General features: G+C 40.4%; 1 protein-coding gene across 1 annotated transcript; it reads left to right on the plus strand.

Annotated features, from left to right (window-relative positions):
* Positions 1–61: 61 nt before the first annotated feature.
* Positions 62–19487, plus strand: vgll1 (vestigial like family member 1). The gene is made up of 4 exons (XM_062963689.1): positions 62–3344; positions 7271–7521; positions 11621–11998; positions 18706–19487. Exons 2-4 carry the CDS (start codon positions 7302–7304, stop codon positions 18744–18746), a joined length of 639 nt encoding a protein of 212 aa, XP_062819759.1. The 5' UTR covers positions 62–3344; positions 7271–7301; the 3' UTR covers positions 18747–19487.
* The last annotated feature ends 1008 nt before the right edge of the window (positions 19488–20495 follow it).

The raw sequence follows: 20495 nt of genomic DNA on the forward strand, positions 1-20495 counted from the left end.
TAACTTATTCCAACTTGGGTTTATCATTTTAGAAGGCAAAAACCATGATTTGACACAGATCTTGGGGAAACTTGTTTTTTTTACACTATAACTTCCAGAACTCCCTAATCAAAATGGCAACATGGATTAGAACTGCTAGGTTGGCAGAAGCTGTGGCTAATAGTGGATGCTCACTCCGTTCCCGGGATTTGAACCTGGGACCTTTCGGTCTGCAAGTTCAGCAGCTCAGCGCTTAACACACTCTGTTAAAATAGATAGCATTAGTTAAAACATCCATATAAATATACATTCAAGAGCGCATTACAAATCGTAATCCAGGTCTGTCCATTATTCATCCTGGTTTCATTTTTACAGTAAGTGCTGCTTCTATTGCTCAATACCAGTTGTTAGGAATTGTAGTTGTAGTCCAAAACACCTGAAGGGCCAAAGTTTGCCTGTGCCTGATCTACACTGTAGAATGAGTGCAACTTGATCTCACATTAAGCGCTGTGGCTCATAATAATAATAATAATAATAACAATGCTGCCCTGGCAGAATATGTAAAGCAAAGTGAAGAACCTGCTTTGATTGAAGTCAAAAATCAGAAACTCCTCAAAGCACAGCAGACAAAAAACCAGTACAAGAAAACCGCACTACAAACTAGAGCTGACAGCTGGCACAACAAAACATTGCATGGAAAGTTCCTTGACAAAATTGAAGGCAAAGCTGACAAGGAGAAGACCTGGCTCTGGCTCACGAATGGGACCCTGAAGAAGGAGACAGAAGGCCTGATCCTTGCAGCCCAGGAGCAAGACATCAGAACAAAGGCAATTCAGGCCAAGATCGAAAAATCAGCTGATGACCCAAAATGCAGACTGTGCAAGGAAACCGACGAAACCATTGATCATATCCTCAGCTACTGTAAGAAAATTGCACAGACAGACTACAAACAGAGGCACAACTATGTGGCCCAAATGATTCATTGGAACTTATGCCTTAAGTACCACCTCCCAGCAGTAAAGAACTGGTGGGATCACAAACCTGCAAAAGTATTGGAAAATGAGCACGCAAAGATACTGTGGGACTTCCGAATCCAGACTTCCAGACAGAATTCCAGACAGTTGTGGAAAAGAACAAGGTGTGGATCATTGATGTTGCCATCCCAGGTGACAGTCGCATTGACGAAAAACAACAGGAAAAACTCAGCCGCTATCAGGACCTCAAAATTGAACTTCAAAGACTCTGGCAGAAACCAGTGCAGGTGGTCCCGGTGGTGATGGGCACATTGGGTGCCGTGCCAAAAGATCTCAGCCGGCATTTGGAAACAATAGACATTGACAAAATTACGATCTGCCAACTGCAAAAGGCCACCCTGCTGGGATCTGCACGCATCATCCGAAAAGACATCACACAGTCCTAGACACTTGGGAAGTGTTCGACTTGTGGTTTGTGAAACGAAATCCAGCATGTCTATCTTGTTTGCTGTGTCATACAACGTCGTTGTGTCAATAATAATAATAATAATAATAATAATAATAATAATAATAATAACTTTATTTTTATACCCCACCCCATCTCCCCGGAGGGACTCAGTGCGGCTTAAATGGGGCCATGCCCGACATAAAAATACAATAACAGCGATAAAACAATAAAAACAATTTTTCACATTGATAAGACATCAGCGTCAGTAAAACAGTCATAAAAATCAATATATCAATAAAATATTAAAAACGGGAAGCTAAAACAGATCTGGGCCAAAGTGCAGAAAGACATCACATGGGAGAGGTAGTTTCATGGCTAAAATCTATATATATAAAAGGGTAATGAAATTTCGGCCTAGGACAAAACAACACAACTACACATCCCAGAAATAATAAACTTGGCAGCACAACCCCTCATCCATGCCTCTATGTTCATACAACAAAAAGAAAAGAAAAATAAAGTCCTAATTAGAGGGAGAGGAATAATTGTTTTTATCCCATTGCTGCCAGTTAGAAGGCTAAGCTCCGCCCACTTGGTCTCCTAGCAACCCACTCAGCCCAGGGGACAGGCAGAGTTAGGCCTCACTTAGGCCTCTTCCACACTGCCTATAAAATACAGATTATCTGATTTTAACTGGATTATATGGCAGTGTAGACTCAAGGCCCTTCCACACAGCAATATAACCCATTTATAATGGACTTAATGTAAGGTAAAACCTTTACCCTTGACCTTAACTACCACCAATTCCTCAATATTTTATTTCCCATACCACCAGACTTCGCCACAGCAACGCGTGGCTGGGCACAGCTAGTCTATATATATAAAAGAGTGATGGCATCACGGCGACCCACAAAACAACAAAACTACAGGCCCCCCAACCTCGACATTTGACAACACAACCCATCATCCACGCCTCTAGGTTGATACAACAAAAAGAAAAGAAAAATAAAGTCCTAATTAGAGGGAGAGGAATAATTGCTTTTATCCAATTGCTGCCAGTTAGAAGGCTAAGCTCCTCCAACTTGGTCTCCTAGCAACCCAATAAAAAATAATAAAAAACACTAAAAATTAATACAATAAAATATTATAATAACAGAAAATAACGAAAAATAATACAAGAAAATAATAAATTATAATAAATAAAAAGATAACTTACAATAAAATTAATTAAAAATACAAATAACGTCAAATAAAAATTACACAATAATTTTTAACCAGTACCACCACCACTTTGCCACAGCAACGCGTGGCCGGGCACAGCTAGTAATCAATGAAGTGCAAGTAATGATGGCCAGGCATCCTATTGTTGAGTGGGCAGATGAATCAACCTACAAAGATTAATCCTCGAAGGCCTTTTGGAAGAGCTCATGCTATGGAATCGTGGATGCTGTGGTTTAACCAAAGTGTGCCAACGACAACTCTCCTGATTGCATAGCATTGAGCCCTGGGCAATGGAAGTGTGTGGATTCTATCAAGGAGATGCTCTCCAAATCGTCTCCGTCTCTCTCTTCCGAGGACTTGCTCTCTGACCCCTGACAATGCAATCGGTGCCTTGCGAGAGTTGTTGCCTTTGAGAAACACACCAAACAAACCCTCTCATTTTCCTCGTTCCTGAAACCTCCAAACCCGGTGGACTCGCCGGGGTGCATTGCACGCATTCCTACCAGCGAGGCTGACGGATACGCCTTGCTGGCTCCCTGTCGCTGGAAGCGCACCAATCGCACACCCTTTGGACGGATGCGACACGCCGGCCTGGCAGGACGGACGGACGGACGGACGGAGGGTGGCCAGGCCGCGGCATGAACCCCACGCTCTCCGAGGCAGCCGGGCAGAAGCTGGGACATTACTAGGCCTGGGAGACAGAGCTGAGTTTTGGATAAAAGGTGGGTTGATGTCAATATCTGGGTCAATGAGCTTGAGCGTACTTATTCTACAGTGTAGATCAGCAAAGGCAAACTTTGGCCCTCCAGGTGTTTTGGACTCCAACTCCCACAATTCCTAACAGCCGGTAGGCTGTTAGGAATTGTGGGAGTTGGAGTCCAAAACACCTGGAGGGCCAAAGTTTGCCCATGCCTGGTGTAGATGAAATGGGATGGAAGAAGAACACAACAAGGAAGATGGGTAAGATGAAGAACAATGTTGTAGCAATTGATTCTGCTCCTGCCTAATAGCTTTCGGTGGAAGCATTTATTTTTTATCTCTCGCCCGTCGGGAAATTAGGACAATAATTACTTGGAAGAAACACTCCTAATGCTCCCGCCCTGTTTTCCCGAAGATAAGACAGTGTCTTATATTAATTTTTGCTCCCAAAGATGTGCTAGGGGATGTCTTATTTTCAGGGGATGTCTTATTTTTCCACATTTATGGTTGAATTTTTAAAAAAATGAAAAATTCATTATCTACTGTACAGTAGTTGTCATCACAAACTAGCATAACCAAACTGTGAATCCTTTCAAGAATTTCTATATTATACAGTAGAGTCTTACTTATCCAACGTAAACGGGCAGGCAGAACGTTGGATAAGGGAATATGTTGGATAATAAGGAGAGATTAAGGAAAAGCCGATTAAACATCAAATTAGGTTATGATTTTACAAATTAAGCACCAAAACATCATGCTTTACAACAAATTTGATAGAAAAAGTAGTTCAATATGAAATAATGCTATGTAGTAATTACTGTATTTATGAATTTAGCACCAAAATATCACGATTTATTGAAAACATCGACTACAAAAATGCGTTGGATAATCCAGAATGTTGGATAAGCGAGTGTTGGATAAGTGAGACTCTACTGTATTTTACTAGCTGTGCCCGGCCATGCGTTGCTGTGGCGAAGTATGAGGCCCCTTCTACACAGCTGTATAAAATGCACACTGAAGTGGATTATATGGCAGTGTGGACTGAAGATAATCCAGTTCAAAGCAAATAATATAAGATTATAAATGGGTTATATAGCTGTGTGGAAGGGCCTTGAGTCTACACTGCCATATAATCCAGTTAAAATCAGATAATCTGTATCTTTTGGCAGTGTGGAAGAGGCCTAAGTGAGGCCTAACTCTGCCTGTCCCCTGGGCTGAGTGGGTTGCAAGGAGACCAAGTGGGCGGAGCTTAGCCTTCTAACTGGCAGCAATTGGATAAAAACAATTATTCCTCTCCCTCTAATTAGGACTTTATATTTATTTTCTTTTTGTTGTATGAACGTAGAGGCATGGATGAGGGGTTGTGCTGCCAAGTTTAGTGTTTCTGGGATGTGTAGTTTTGTTGTTATGTCCCAGGCCGAAATGTCATTACCCTTTTATATATATAGATTGCTATACTGTTTTTAAATTATTGTTTTAAATTTCTGTTCGTATGTAAATTTATGTTGTTGTTGGGCTTGTCCCTTCTGGGAGATGGAGGTGGGATACAAGAATAAAGTTATTATAATATTATTATTTCTTGTTACTACCTTTATTTCCATGTACAACCATCTATGGTATGTACATTTACCGATCCTGCATGCTTCCAAACAAAAACTTTGCTAGGTCTTACTTTCGGGGGAGGCCTTATACTTAGCAGTTCAGCAAAACCTCTACTAGGTCTTATTTTCTGTTGATGTCTTATTTTGGGGAAACAGGGTACGTCATGTGGACCATTGCCTTGTTGCCTCCAAGTTCTCTCGGAGATGATGTTGTTCAGGATTGGCATGGTTTTCTGGGTCTCCAAGCTCAAAGGCCTCCTTGGTTTTGAAGTCCTATCATGGAAAGGAGATTGCACTTGAACTTTAGGAAAAACTTCATCACTGTGAGAGCTGTTCAGCAGTGGAACTCTCTGCCCCGGAGTGTGGTGGAAGCTTTGAAACAGAGGCTGGATGGCCATCTGTCGGGGGTGCTTTGAATGCACTTTTCCTGCTTCTTGGCAGAACGTGATTGGACTCAATGGCCCACGAGGTCTCTTCCAACTCCTTGGAATGCCGTTCACCAAATCTCTCAGCCAAATGTGCAACTCTACATTGTTGAACTAATGACAGCATTGAACTTCCATGGTTCAATATTACGGAATGGTAGCTTTACGAGATCTTTAATGTTCGGTGCCAAATTTCTGTGCCTCACCAAGCTACATATTTATTTATTTATTTTCATTAGGACCCAAGTTTGGGAAAAAATATCATAGTTTATTTATTTAGTTAGTACATTTATATCCCGCCCTTCTCACCCCGAAGCGGACTCAGAGCAGCTTACAAATTAAATTTACATACAATATTATATTTTTAGCATAGCACAATACTGGTAGTGAATTACCATATTGTACTAGATCTATATATTGTAATATTATTAATAATATTACATGTAATATATAATATATAATTCATATTATTATATTGTATTATTAGTATTATATTGTATTACAAAATAATATTTCATAATAATAATAATATTGTATATAATATTATTATATATATTATTATTATTATTAATATTAATATTACAGTAAAGTCTCACTTATCCAACATAAACAGGCTGGCAGAATGTTGGATAAGCGAATATGTTGGATAATAAGGAGGGATTAAGGAAAAGCCTATTAAACATCAAATTAGGTTATGATTTTACAAATTAAGCATCAAAACATCATGTCATACAACAAATTTGACAGAAAAAGTACAGTAGAGTCTCACCTGCTTATCCAAGCTTCTGGATTATCCAAGCCATTTTTGTAGTCAATGTTTTCAATATATCATGATTTTTTGGTGCTAAATTTGTAAATATAGTAATTACAACATAACATTACTACGGATTAAACTACATAAAATACAACAAATTGGACAGAAAAAGTAGTTCAATGCGCAGTAATGTTATGTTGTTATTACTGTATTTACGAATTTAGCACCCAAATATCACGATATATTGAAAACATTGACTACAAAAATGCGTTGGATAATTCAGAACATTGGATAAACGAGGTTGGATAAGTGAGACTCTACTGTACCAATAAAATTACATTAATTGAGGTATCATTAAGTTAAATGTTTTTGAATATTTACATAAAGCTCAAATTTAAGATAAGACTGCCCAACTCTGATCAAATAATTATTCTCATCTTCTTCATTGTAAATGTGCTTATATATCCTTTTAATAACAATAGAGTAAAATAATACATGTTATTATAATAATAATAATAAATACAGGAAAATAATACAATAATAAATAGAGTAAAATAATAAATGCAATAATAATAAGATCAGAGTGAAATAATAAATGTAATAATAATAATAATAATAATAATAATAATAATAATAATAATAATAATTGCCAAATAGTCACTGTTGAATTTTTTTATTTTGAATGTTTTTATATTGTGGAATGATATTTTAAATTATAAGTCGCTCGGCGCACTCTGGTGGAGAGTGACTAATTAAGAAATAAAGTAAAGTGAAGTGAAGTGAAGTGGATAATAAAAATAGAGTAAAATAAATGTAATAGTAGCAACAATAATAGAGAAAAATAATAAATGTACCATATATTCTCGAGTATAAGCTGACCCAAATAGAAGCCAACCAGGACCCTCACCCGAGTATAAGCCGAGGGGGGCTTTTTCAGTCTTAAAAAAAGGGATGAAAAACTAGGCTTATACTTGAGTATATACAGTATGTCTATTTTAATTACTTGTTTAATTTGTTTTCAAATGCATTCTTTGATGTCTCAGCTGTTGATTTTATGATATTATATGATTTTATTGGGCTTGCCCCCGTGTGAGCCGCTCTGTGGCGCCGTTGGGGAGATGGAGGCGGCATACAAAAATAAAATTATTATTATTATATATTATTTTTAGGCACAGACAGGGGCAAAACTGGTTCAAGGTGATGGAGGACAGGAAGGAGAATGATGCCAAGCTGAGCAAGAGCAAGCAGCCGGTGAAGACCGAGTGGGGAGCCCAATATGTCGTCTTCACTTACTTCCAGGGAGACATTAACAGCGTGGTGGACGAACACTTCTCTCGGGCCCTGAGTTCGACCAAAATCCCCCAGGATTTGAGCAGAAAAGGCAACGGAGGAGGAGGAGGAGACGTCATGGTCAAAACAGGTGAGCTTTTCCCTGGGAATCAGGGGCAGGTCACTTGCATACCCTCCCGTTCTCTTAGCCCTGATTAAACATAATAATAATAATAATAATAATAATAATAATAATAATAATAATAATAACAACAACAAAAGACTCTGGTTTCTGCCTGAGAGAAGAAGAGACAGAAGGCCTGATTCTTGCAGCCCAGGAGCAAGCCATCAGAACAAAGGCAATTCAGGTCAAGATCGAAAAATCAGCTGATGACCCAAAATGCAGACTGTGCAAGGAAACCGACAAAACCATTGGTCATATCCTCAGCTGCTGTAAGAAAATCGCACAGACAGACTACAAACAGAGGCACAACTATGTGGCCCAAATGATTCATTGGAACTTATGCCTCAAGTACCATCTCCCAGCAGTAAAGAACTGGTGGGATCACAAACCTGCAAAAGTATTGGAAAATGAGCACGCAAAGATACTGTGGGACTTCCAAATCCAGACTGACAAAGTTCTGGAACACAACACACCAGACATCACAGTTGTGGAAAAGAACAAGGTTTGGATCATTGATGTTGCCATCCCAGGTGACAGTTGCATTGATGAAAAACAACAGGAAAAACTCAGCCGCTATCAGGACCTCAAGACTGAACTTCAAAGACTCTGGCAGAAACCAGTGCATGTGGTCCCGGTGGTGATCGGCACATTGGGTGCCATGCCAAAAGATCTCAGCCAGCGTTTGGAAACAATAGGCATTGACAAAATTACAATCTGCCAACTGCAGAAGGCCACCCTGCTGGGATCTGCGCGCATCATCCGAAAATACATCACACAGTCCTAGACACTTGGGAAGTGTTCGACTTGTGGTTTTGTGATACGAAATCCAGCATAACTATCTTGTTTGCTGTGTCATACAACAACAACAACAACAACAACAACAATAATAATAAGTTTATTTATATACCGCCTCCATCTCCCCCAAAGGGGACTCGGGGCAGCTCACAGAAATATCAAATAAAAACAATAACAGTATACAATACATCAATAGACAAAAATATGCACCAATTATATAATCTAAACATTAACCTATAAAATAAAAACACACTTAATAAAACATAGAATTAAAACCAGCAAGGTTACAGTAACAGATAATGTTGTATAATAATAATAATAATAATAATAATAATAATAATAATAATAATAATAATGTGTTGTCAAAGGCCAGAATTACTGGGTTGCTGTGAGTTTTCCGGGCTGTATGGCCATATTCCAGAAACATTCTCTCCTGAGTTGTTGTATGTCTTTCGGGCTGTGTGGCCATGTTCCAGAAGCATTCTCTCCTGACGTTTCGCCCACATCTATGGCAGGCAACCTCTGAGGATGCCTGCCATAGATGTGGGCGAAACGTCAGGAGAGAATGCTTCTGGAACATGGCCACACAGCCCGAAAGACATACAACAACCCTGTGATCCCGGCCATGAAAGCCTTCGACGACACATTCTCTCCTGACATTGTGCCCACATCTATGGCAGGCATTCTTGGAGGTTGGGAGGTCTGTTGGAAACTTGGCGAGTGGGGTTTCTATATCTGTGGAATGATGTCCAGGGTGGGAGAAAGAACTCTTGTCTGTTGGAGGCAAGTGTGAATGTTGCAAAGGGCCACCTTGATTAGCACTGAATGGCCTTGCAGCTTCAGAGCCTGGCTGCTTCCTGCCTGGGGGAAATACTTTGTTGGAAGGCGCTAGCTCAGAAAGCAGGGGAATTGAAGACAGGAAACAATCAGGGCCAGCTAATATCTTCCAACAAAGGATTCCCCCAAGCAGGAAGCAGCCACGCTTTGAAGCTGCAAGGCCATTCAGATCAACTGGTACCGCTCCATTAGGAAGGTAGCGGTGTGCCACCAGGGGCCCCTGGAAAATATAGATATAGATATTATGTTTTCCAGGAGCCCCGGTGGTGAAGTGTGTTAAACCACTGAGCTGCTGGACCTGCTGACCAAAAGGTCCCAGGTTCAAATCCTGGGAGTGGAGTGAGCACCCGCTGTTAGCTCCAGCTACTGCCAATCTAGCAGTTCGAAAATATGCCAAGGTGAGTAGATCAATAGGTATGGCTCCCTTGGGAATGCGCTCCATGCATTCATGCCAGTGAACACATGACCTTGGAGGTGTCTACAGACAACGCCGGCTCTTCAGCTTCGAAATGGAGATGAGCACCAACCCCCAGAGTCAGACATGACTGGACTTAATGTCAGGGGAAACCTTTACCTTTACTTTATTGTGTTTTCCACAGTAGAATCATAGAATCATAGAATAGTAGAGTTGGAAGAGACCTCATGGGCCATCCAGTCCAACCCCCTGCCAAGAAGCAGGAAGGATGTTATTATATATATACTTGCTGTGCCCGGCCACGCGTTGCTGTGGCGTTGTCTTCTAACTGGCAGCAATTGGATAAAAACTATTACTCCTCTCCCTCTAATTAGGACTTTATTTTTCTTTTCTTTTTGTTGTATCAATCTAGAGGCGTGGATGATGGGTTGTGTTGTCAAACTTCGAGGTTGGGGGGGCCTGTAGTTTTGTTGTTTTGTCCGCTGCCCTGATGCCATCACTCTTCTATATATATAGATTACTAGCTGTGCCCGGCCATGCGTTGCTGTGGCAAAGTGGTGGTGGTATTGGTTAAAAATTGTTGTGTAATTTTTATTTGACGTTATTTGTATTTTTTAATTAATTTTATTGTAAGTTATCTTTTTATTTATTATATTTTACTGTTTTCTTGTATTATTTTTAGTTATATTCTGTTATTATAGTATTTTATTGTATTAATTTTTTTAGCATTTTTAATTATTTTTTAGTGTTTTTTTATTATTTTTTTATTGGGTTGCTAGGAGACCAAGTTGGAGGAGCTTAGCCTTCTAACTGGCAGCAATTGGATAAAAGCAATTATTGCTCTCCCTCTAATTAGGACTTTATTTTTCTTTTCTTTTTGTTGTATCAACCTAGAGGCATGGATGATGGGTTGTGTTGTCAAATTTCAAGGTTGGGGGGCCTGTAGTTTTGTTGTTTTGTGGGTCGCCGTGATGCCATCACTCTTTTATATATATACTAGCTGTGCCCAGCCACGCGTTGCTGTGGCGAAGTATGGTGGTATGGGAAATAAAGTATTGAGGAATTGGTGGTAGTTAAGGTAAAGGGTCCCCTGGGCTGAGTGGGTTGCTAGGAGACCAAGTGAGTGGAGCTTAGCCTTCTAACTGGCAGCAATTGGATAAAAACAATTATTACTTTCCCTCTAATTAGGACTTTATTTTTCTTTTCTTTTTGTTGTATCAACCTAGAGGCATGGATGATGGGTTGTGTTGTCAAATTTCAAGGTTGGGGGGCCTGTAGTTTTGTTGTTTTGTGGGTCGCCGTGATGCCATCACTCTTTTATATATATACTAGCTGTGCCCAGCCACGCGTTGCTGTGGCGAAGTATGGTGGTATGGGAAATAAAGTATTGAGGAATTGGTGGTAGTTAAGGTAAAGGGTCCCCTGGGCTGAGTGGGTTGCTAGGAGACCAAGTGAGTGGAGCTTAGCCTTCTAACTGGCAGCAATTGGATAAAAACAATTATTACTTTCCCTCTAATTAGGACTTTATTTTTCTTTTCTTTTTGTTGTATCAACCTAGAGGCATGGATGAGGGGTTGTGCTGTCAATTTTCGAGGTTGTGGGGTTTTTACTTTTGTTGTTTTGTCCGCTGCCGTGATGCCATCACTCTTTTATATATATAGATAGATTAAAAGGATGTTATTGAGACCATGTAAAACATTAAAGACAATTGTTGAAGACTTTTTTTTTGTGTGTCTGGAGCAACTGGAGATGCTTCTGGAGTGAGAGAATTGGCCGTCTGCAAGGACGTTGCCCAGGGAACGCCTGGATGTTTGATGCTTTTACCATCCTTGTGGGAGGCTTCTCTCATGTCCCTGCATGGAGCTGGAGCTGACAGAGGGAACTCATCCGCGCTCTCCCCGGGTGGGATTCGAACCTGGCAGCCTTCAGGTCAGCAACCCAACCAATGTTCCAGTGTTGAAGACATGAATTCATGTATTCACCCCTGATCTCGCCCTTTGTTTTTATTTCCATGGACAGAGAGCCACCTGCCTCAGGCCCAGCAGTGGAGCTATTCACCGCAATGGGCCAAGCCCTACCCGGGGCCGCTTCCTCCTCTGAGCGAGAGTCCATCCGCTTTGGCCAGCGCTGACCCCTTCCCGTCTCCCGTCCTGCGGGCCGGCCCTCCTCCGGCCATGGAGCTGTGGCCCGTGCCCTCCGGCGGGACCCCTGCCCCGGGATACCCGCCTTCCGTGCCCCTGGCCCACGAAGCCAAGTACGAAGGGTCCTTGCTGGGCCTCTTGCACCAACAAGACAGAGGCCCCTCTTCTGTCCAGGAGCCGACCGAGTCCAGACCCACCTGTCTTTCCGGCTCGGCCAGATTGCAAAACATCAGCCAGGGCTTAACTGCTGCGGGAGGTAAGTACAGACCGGTTTGCTGGACCTTTTGCAGTCTGATCTCTCTCTCTCACACACATTTACAGGCAGTCCTCAAGTTATGTAGGTTTGTTCTTAAATTGAATTTGTATGTACATTGGAACATATATATATATACCGTATATACTCGAGTATAAGCCGACCCGAGTATAAGCCGAGGCACCTAATTTTACCACAAACAAACTGGGATAACTTATTGACTCGAGTATAAGCCGAGGGTGGGAAATGCAGCAGCTACGGGTAAATTTCAAAATAAAAATAGTTACCAATAAAATTTCATTAATCGAGGCATCAGTAGGTTAAATGTTTTTGAATATTTACTGTGTTTCAAAGAAAAGCAATAAACTAGCTCTGTAAGTGGAAAAGTAGGAGCAGCAAAAACAATATGGTATCAACAATAACCTAATAAACACCTGGGCCATACCTGTCATAAGATATACTGCTGGCATCATAAACTGGACACAGATGGAACTGGACAATTTGGACAGAAAAACAAGAAAACTCATGACCATTCATCATTCACTGCACCCTCGCAGTGATGTTGACCGGCTATATCTGCCTAGAAGATCAGGTGGCAGAGGACTCTTGCAAGTAAAACAAGCAGTCAAAGAAGAAGAACATGCCCTGGCAGAAGATGTAAAGCAAAGTGAAGAATCTGCTTTGATTGAAGTCAAAAATCAGAAACTCCTCAAAACACAACAGACAAAAAACCAGTACAAGAAAACCGCACTACAAACTAGAGCTGGCAGCTGGCACAACAAAACATTGCATGGAAAGTTCCTTGACAAAATTGAAGGAAAAGCTGATAAGGAGAAGACCTGGCTCTGGCTCACGAATGGGACCCTGAAGAAGGAGACAGAAGGCCTGATCCTTGCAGCCCAGGAGCAAGACATCAGGACAAAGGCAATCAAGGCCAAGATCGAAAAATCAGCTGATGACCCAAAATGCAGACTCTGCAAGGAAACCGACGAAACCATTGATCATATCCTCATCTGCTGTAAGAAAATCGCACAGACAGACTACAAACAGAGGCACAACTATGTGGCCCAAATGATTCATTGGAACTTATGCCTCAAGTACCATCTCCCAGCAGTAAAGAACTGGTGGGATCACAAACCTGCAAAAGTATTGGAAAATGAGCACGCAAAGATACTGTGGGACTTCCGAATCCAGACTGACAAAGTTCTGGAACACAACACACCAGACATCACAGTTGTGGAAAAGAAAAAGGTTTGGATCATTGATGTTGCCATCCCAGGGGACAGTCACATTGACGAAAAACAACAGGAAAAACTCAGGACCTCAAGATTGAACTTCAAAGACTCTGGCAGAAACCAGTGCAGGTGGTCCCGGTGGTGATGGGCACATTGGGTGCCGTGCCAAAAGATCTCAGTCGGCATTTGGAAACAATAGACATTGACAAAATTACGATCTGCCAACTGCAAAAGGCCACCCTGCTGGGATCTGCACGCATCATCCGAAAATACATCACACAGTCCTAGACACTTGGGAAGTGTTCGACTTGTGATTTTTTGAAACAAAATCCAGCATAACTATCTTGTTTGCTGTGTCATACAATAATAATAATAATAATAATAATAATAATAATAATAATAATAATAGCATTGACAAAATCACGATCTGCCAACTGCAAAAGGCCACCCGACTGGGATCTGCACGCATCATCCGAAAATACATCACACAGTCCTAGACACTTGGGAAGTGTTCGACTTGTGATTTTGTGAAACAAAATCCAGCATAACTATCTTGTTTGCTGTGTCATACAACGGCGTTGTGTCAATATATAATAATAATAATAAAAGCTTCATTTGGATCCCACCCTATCTCCCCATGGGGACTCAGGCTGGCTTCCAACATAGTAACAGGCAAACATTCAATGCTTATATAAACAATGCAGAGCTAGATATAGATCTATAATTATAGATACTAATTTCACATATGCATTTCCCCCTGAAACGTTTGCAAATCCCTCTCTCTCTCTCTCTCTCTCTCTCTCTCTCTCTCTCTCTGTGTGTGTGCATTTTCCCTACAATATTTGCAAGCCACACACACACACACACACACACAGAGTAGACTGTATTCATTTATTTATTCTATTTACTTACTACATTTATATCCCTTCTTACCCCAAAGGGGACACAACGCGGTTTACAAATTATATATACATACAATATATTATATTATTAGCATAGCATATTATATATTACTATATTGGACTATAGCCCTATACTGTAATATTATTAGTAATACTATGTATAATATATAATACATAACTAATATTATTATATTGTATTATTAGTATTATATCGTATTACATTATAATATTATCAATATCATATGTACATACAAAATATGGTATTATTAGCATAGCACAACACTAGCATTATATATTACTATATTGGGCTATAGCACTATAGTGCCATATTATTAGTAATATTATGTGTAATATATAATTTATAATTAATATTATTATATTGTATTATTATTAGTATTATATCATATTACATTATAATATTATTATCAATATATATGTATGCATAACTGCACAAATAGTTAGTACAGTAGAGTCTCACTTATCCAACATAAATGGGCCTGCAGGACGTTGGATAAGCGAATATGTTGGATAATAATGAGGGATTAAGGAAAAGACTATTAAACATCAAATTAGGTTATGATTTTAAAAATTAAGCTTCAAAACATCATGTTATACAACAAATTTGACAGAAAAAGTACAGTAGAGTCTCACTTATCCAACACTCGCTTATCCAATGTTCTGGATTATCCAACGCATTTTTGTAGTCAATGTTTTCAATATATCGTCATATTTTGGGGCTAATTTCGTAAGTACAGTAATTACTACACAGCATTACTGCGTATTGAATTACTTTTTATGTCAAATTTGTTGTCTAACATGATGTTTTGGTGCTTAATTTGTAAAATCATAACCTAATTTAATGTTTAATAGGCTTTTCCTTAATCTCTCCTTATTATCCAACATATTCGCTTATCCAATGTTCTGCTGGCCCATTTACGTTGGATAAGCGAGACTCTACTGTTGTTCAATACGCATTCAGTAATGTTATGTTGTAATTACTGTATTTATAAATTTAGCACCAAAATATGACGATGTATTGAAAACATTGACTACAAAAATGCGTTGGATAATCCAGAATGTTGGATTAGCGAGTGTTGTATAAGTGAGACTCTACTGTAGGACTAAGACTCAGTGGAGACATGGCTTCAAATGACAGGGAAGGAGATCCCACCTGAATATTAGGAAGAACTCCCTGGCTGTAAGAAGAGCTGTTCAGTAGCGGAACTCTCTGCCTCAGAGTCCAGTGGAAGCTCCTTCTTTGGAGGCTTTTAAGCAGAGGCTGGATGGCCGTCTGTCGGGAGGGATTTGGTTGTGCTTTTCCTGCATGGCAAACTAGGGTTGGGCTGGATGGTCGGTGGAGTCGCTTCCAATCTTATGACTCTATGATAACTGGAAATACAGTGTCCTTAAGGAAAACATGCCAAACAACAAATATGCCCTTCGGGTTTGTTTCTCCTCCAAAGGGTTATAGTTCAGAGCACAACTAGGGATTGTGTGACTTTCTTGTGGAGAGTAAGACCCCGGAGGGATCTTACTGAGCTATTTAGGCGAAATTGCCTAATGTGCTGGGCTTGTTGTTGCTGTTGTTGTTGTTGTTGCTTTCATTGGATTTCACTGTACCCAACTTTTAAGATGTTTGGATAACTTTTCAGCTTTGGGTGTCAGTCTCCTTGTGCATTGATTTCGGTGTGCTTTGTTTTTGTTGTCCGTTGATTTTGTGTGTGTCGGTCCCATTTTCCGTGCCGTGCGCATTCATTCTGGTGCATCTGCTTTGCTGCACATTGGTTGCTCTGGGTGCAGTGAATTATGACCGTTTGACACACTGCTGTGGCTCAATGCTATGGAATCATGGGATGTGTAGTTTGGGGAGGCAAAGAAGACCAATGACCTTGTCAAACTGCAACTTCCATGATTCCATAGCCTCGAGCCATGCCAGTTCAAGTGGCATCAAACTGCATTCATTCTACTGTGTAAATACAGTCCCTTTCATAGTAATGTCAGAACATCTTCTCAGATACAGTTGTTATGGACATGCCCAATTCTAATTATGCAGATGGAAGTCCAACTTGATTCTGGCCATTAACAATCAATCAATCAATCAGTCTTACCAATGCCCAATTCTAATTCTGCATTTGGATGTAAATCCAACTTGATTCTGGTCATTAAACAATAAACAATCAATGAATCAATCTTACCAAGAAAACCTTACAACAGGGTTACCTTGGGATAGCCTTAAGTTGGAAACAATGTGGAGACAATGGCTTTCATGACCGGAATCACTGGCTTGCTGTGAGTTTTCCGGGCTGTATGATCATGTTCCAGAAGCATTCTCTCCTGACGTTTTGCCCACATCTATGGCAGGCATCCTCAGAGGTTGTGAGGTCTGTTAGAAACTAGGCAAGTGGGGTTTATCTATCCCCAGGGTGGGAGAAAGGACTCTTGTCTGTTTAGGGTACGTATGAATGTTGCTATTGGCTACTTTAAGTAGCATTGAATAGCCTTGCAACTTCAAAGCCTGGCTGCTTCTTGCCTGTGGGAATCCTCTGTTTGGAGGTGTTAGCTGGACCTGATTGCTTCCTGTCTGGAATTCCCCTGTTTTTTTGAGTGTTGCTCTTGGTTTACTGTCCTGATTTTAGAGTTTTTAAATACTGGTACAGTAGAGTCTCCCTTTTCCAACACTCGCTTATCCAACATTCTGGATTATCCAACGCATTTTTGTAGTCAATGTTTTCAATACATCGTCATATTTTGGTGCTAAATTCGTAAATACAGTAATTACTACATAGCATTACTGCGTATTGAACTACTTTTCCTGTCAAATTTGTTGTAAAACATGATGTTTTGGTGCTTAATTGGTAAAATCATAACCTAGTTTGATGTTTAATAGGCTTTTCCTAAATCCCTCCTTATTATCCAACATATTTGCTTATCCAACATTCTGCCGGCCCGTTTATGTTGGATAAGTGAGACTCTACTGTAGCTAGATTTTGTTTCCCCGGGCAGGAAGCAGCTAAGCTTTGAAGCTATAAGGCCATTCAATGCTAATCAAGATGGCCAATGGCAACATTAATAATAATAATAAACTTTATTTACATCTTGCCACCATCTGCCACCGAAACCGGGGTGGTTTACAAAGGCACTCCAAGGTGCACTTATGACATACAGCAAATCAAAGATGATACATAAGTATAAACAAGTCACATAAAATTATAACAACACACCCTGTCAATACATCTATCTATAGACATAATAAAAGTGAAAAAATGTGTACCATTCTGCCCCCCACCCAAGCGAAGGCTTTCATGCAGGGACAATTTCATCCTAGATGTTCTGTTTTCCCTCCAGAGTGGACTCCCCAGGGTTCCTTAATTTGCATGACCCTGCCCACTACCTCTCCCTTAACCCTTTCCTACCCTTTCCTATGGCACACAGTTAACAGCGGAATTGATCAGCAACTGAACAAGAGGTTTGGGGAGAATTCACCATGATTTACAAGAGTTGTACTTGATCTACATCCAGAGTGTGCTGGTACAGCTGTACCAGAAGCTCCGGCTTTATTTTCTTGCTGCAAATGTTTGCAATCATAGGACAGGCTGCCTGTCAATCATCATTAAGTTTGATTCTGCCCCTTGTTCAGGGCTCTGGGAGGGAGGGAGCCATTTTTGGGTCTGTCTCACTTAGGAAGCAAAGCTATAGGACGTAGACCAGCTCGTCCCGTAGAAAAGCTTCATATCTTAATAACATCCAGGGTGTAACACTCCTGGGCAGCGTGAACACCGGGAACCAACACAAAGGCCAATAAACAATATAATATCTTTATTAAAGCAATTAAAGATTCAAACAAAAATAAGCAGAATAGATAGACAAGCAGTTGACCTTTTGGAAAAGATCAAAATTAGTCCAATAAATGATAGTCTTATGTCCAGTATTAGAGTCTAAAGTATAAATCCAATAACCGAAACACACTCAAACTCAATGGCAGTTTGAGTGGGGATAAGAGCAAAGAATCTCAGGAAAGTTCTTGAAGTAAAGGTCCAGAACAAGGGTTCAAGGCAAGGCTAGGGCTGTACGTTATGGATCTGAAACGCAGTCCAAACTTGGCAAGGAAACGGACACGACACCTGCCCAACATATTCGCTTATCCAAGCTTCTGCCGGCCCGTTTAGCTTGGATAAGTGAGACTCTACTGTATGTAGTAATTACTGTATTTATGAATTTAGCACCAAAATATCATGTTATATTGAAAACATTGACTACAAAAATGCGTTGGATAATCCAGAACGTTGGATTAGGAGTGTTGAATATATATATATATATATATATATATATATATATATATATATATACTCGAGTATAAGCTGACCCGAATATAAGCCGAGGCACCTAATTTTACCATAAAACACTGGGAAAACATTGACTTCAGTATAAGCCAAGATACCAATAAAATTACATTAATTGAGGCATCAGAAGCTTGGATAAGTGAGGCTTGGATAAGTGAGACTTTACTGTACTAATAAAAATTTATTTTATATAAAAGAAATCCTTATCCACTTCATTCTTTTGTGTTTTCCAGGTCTCCCGGCTAATGACAGAAGACGAGATTTGTTCTTCTAGAAAACGGACACGTATGTTCATTATTCCCACAAAAGGACATTAAAAAAAAGGAATTGCAACTGTGAATAAGAGAAACTGAGGAAGACCAAGATGATCAGATGCTTTGCTCGACTGGGAAAAAGTTGGCCATGATTTTGGCTATTTCTGGGCTCCTTTTTCCCAATAGGAAGTCACCTAGAAGTCAAAATATTGGGGCACATCTTTGTTGTACGTGAATGTAACCCTGGGTAATGTGTATATAATCTAGATTTTTCTGTTTTTGCGTCTAGAATTTATTTTTGGAAAGGCAGGAAGCACTATGGCTTGTTTCCAGCTTCTTTTGCTCGGAAAGAGAAAAACCACAAAAGCCAACAACTTGGCCGCGGTTGAAATGTTGTCATGCGTTCCGATGGTGTTTTTGCTCTGTTTCTATATGTTTCCCTCTCACTCAAGAAGCCAAAATATTGCATTATGTTGAGCAGTTACCATCTGGTGTTGCTGTATATATCATAATTCATTCCTTTCCTCTTGATTCCAATCTGGTCCTGTTCGTAATGCCAACTTCTATCTGATGAGAGCTGTTTTTTAAATCCTGGATGAACTCCACAATCAAAAGGAAATCTAGACATCCAAATAAAATGATTTGGAGCCTTATCCCATTTGGGGCAGGAAGTGGAGGGAATCGTCTTCTTATCGTAGCGTTTTGTGCCTTTCCATTTTAAAAGAAAAACAGATAATTTATTCATCCCTTTACTTTAACATTTACACAACTGATCAGCTACTGCCAGAAGAGGCAGAGAGTTTCATCTATGCTGACGATCGTGTGACGCCTCTAAGCTGCGAAAGCACTGGAAACCAACACGGAGGCCAATAAACAATCTAATATCTTTATTAAAGAAATAAAAGAGTCAAACAAAAATAAGCAGAGTATTTAGTCCAGTAATAGTCCTTTTAGGAAAGGTCAAATATCGTCCAGTAATGTGAAGTTAGATGTCCAGTATTAGAGTTCAAAGTTTTAAATCCAATAACCGAAACACACTCAAACTTCCAAGCAGTTTGAGTGGGAAAATAAGCAAGGTCTTCAAAGAGTCCCAGGTTCAATGTCCGAGGCTAGGATAACAAGGCAAGGCAAGGCAAGGCAAAGTTGGTCGTGGTGGAACTGAATCGCAGTCCAGACTTGGCAGGGAGATGAGACGCAACACCCGGTCTACTCAAGAGTAGCGCGCCGCAGGAACTGGAGACGATGTTGGTTTCCCAACTGACACGTTGACACCACGATGGCCAGCCTGCGTGTAGAACTTTTATGGGACTTCGAATCTTCCCTCAACCCAGGTGCCTGAACACTTTTTCCCAAGGGAAATGGACTGAAGACAACAACTTGCCAGATGCAAACCTCCCTGGAAACTCTCAAGGGAATCGGTTTAATTAGCGTCCTCTCTCTCTGCTAATCTCGCGCTTTTCCTCCTATTCTCCTTCTCAGAGCGGAATGTTTTCAGAAACAGTCTCCTATCAAAAGGAGCACTCTCCGGGGAACCAGGCTCTGTTTCAAGGGCTTTTGTAATTAACTTTGGGCTAAAACTGTCAACAGGGAACATCTGGAAGGGAGCAGAATCTTGCTGAGTTGGCACAAACCCCATATCCTCTTCAGTCTGATCCATAATGGCTGCGGGGTCATGACTCAAGGGTCCCTGAGACATCACAGATCGTGCCATCACCGCTCAAGCAGGGAGCATTGAAATGGCTGAACAGACACTCTCTGAAACTTTAGGT

This window comes from Anolis carolinensis, unplaced genomic scaffold (assembly GCF_035594765.1).
Source record: "Anolis carolinensis isolate JA03-04 unplaced genomic scaffold, rAnoCar3.1.pri scaffold_12, whole genome shotgun sequence".
In the NCBI taxonomy this organism is placed as follows: domain Eukaryota; kingdom Metazoa; phylum Chordata; class Lepidosauria; order Squamata; family Dactyloidae; genus Anolis; species Anolis carolinensis.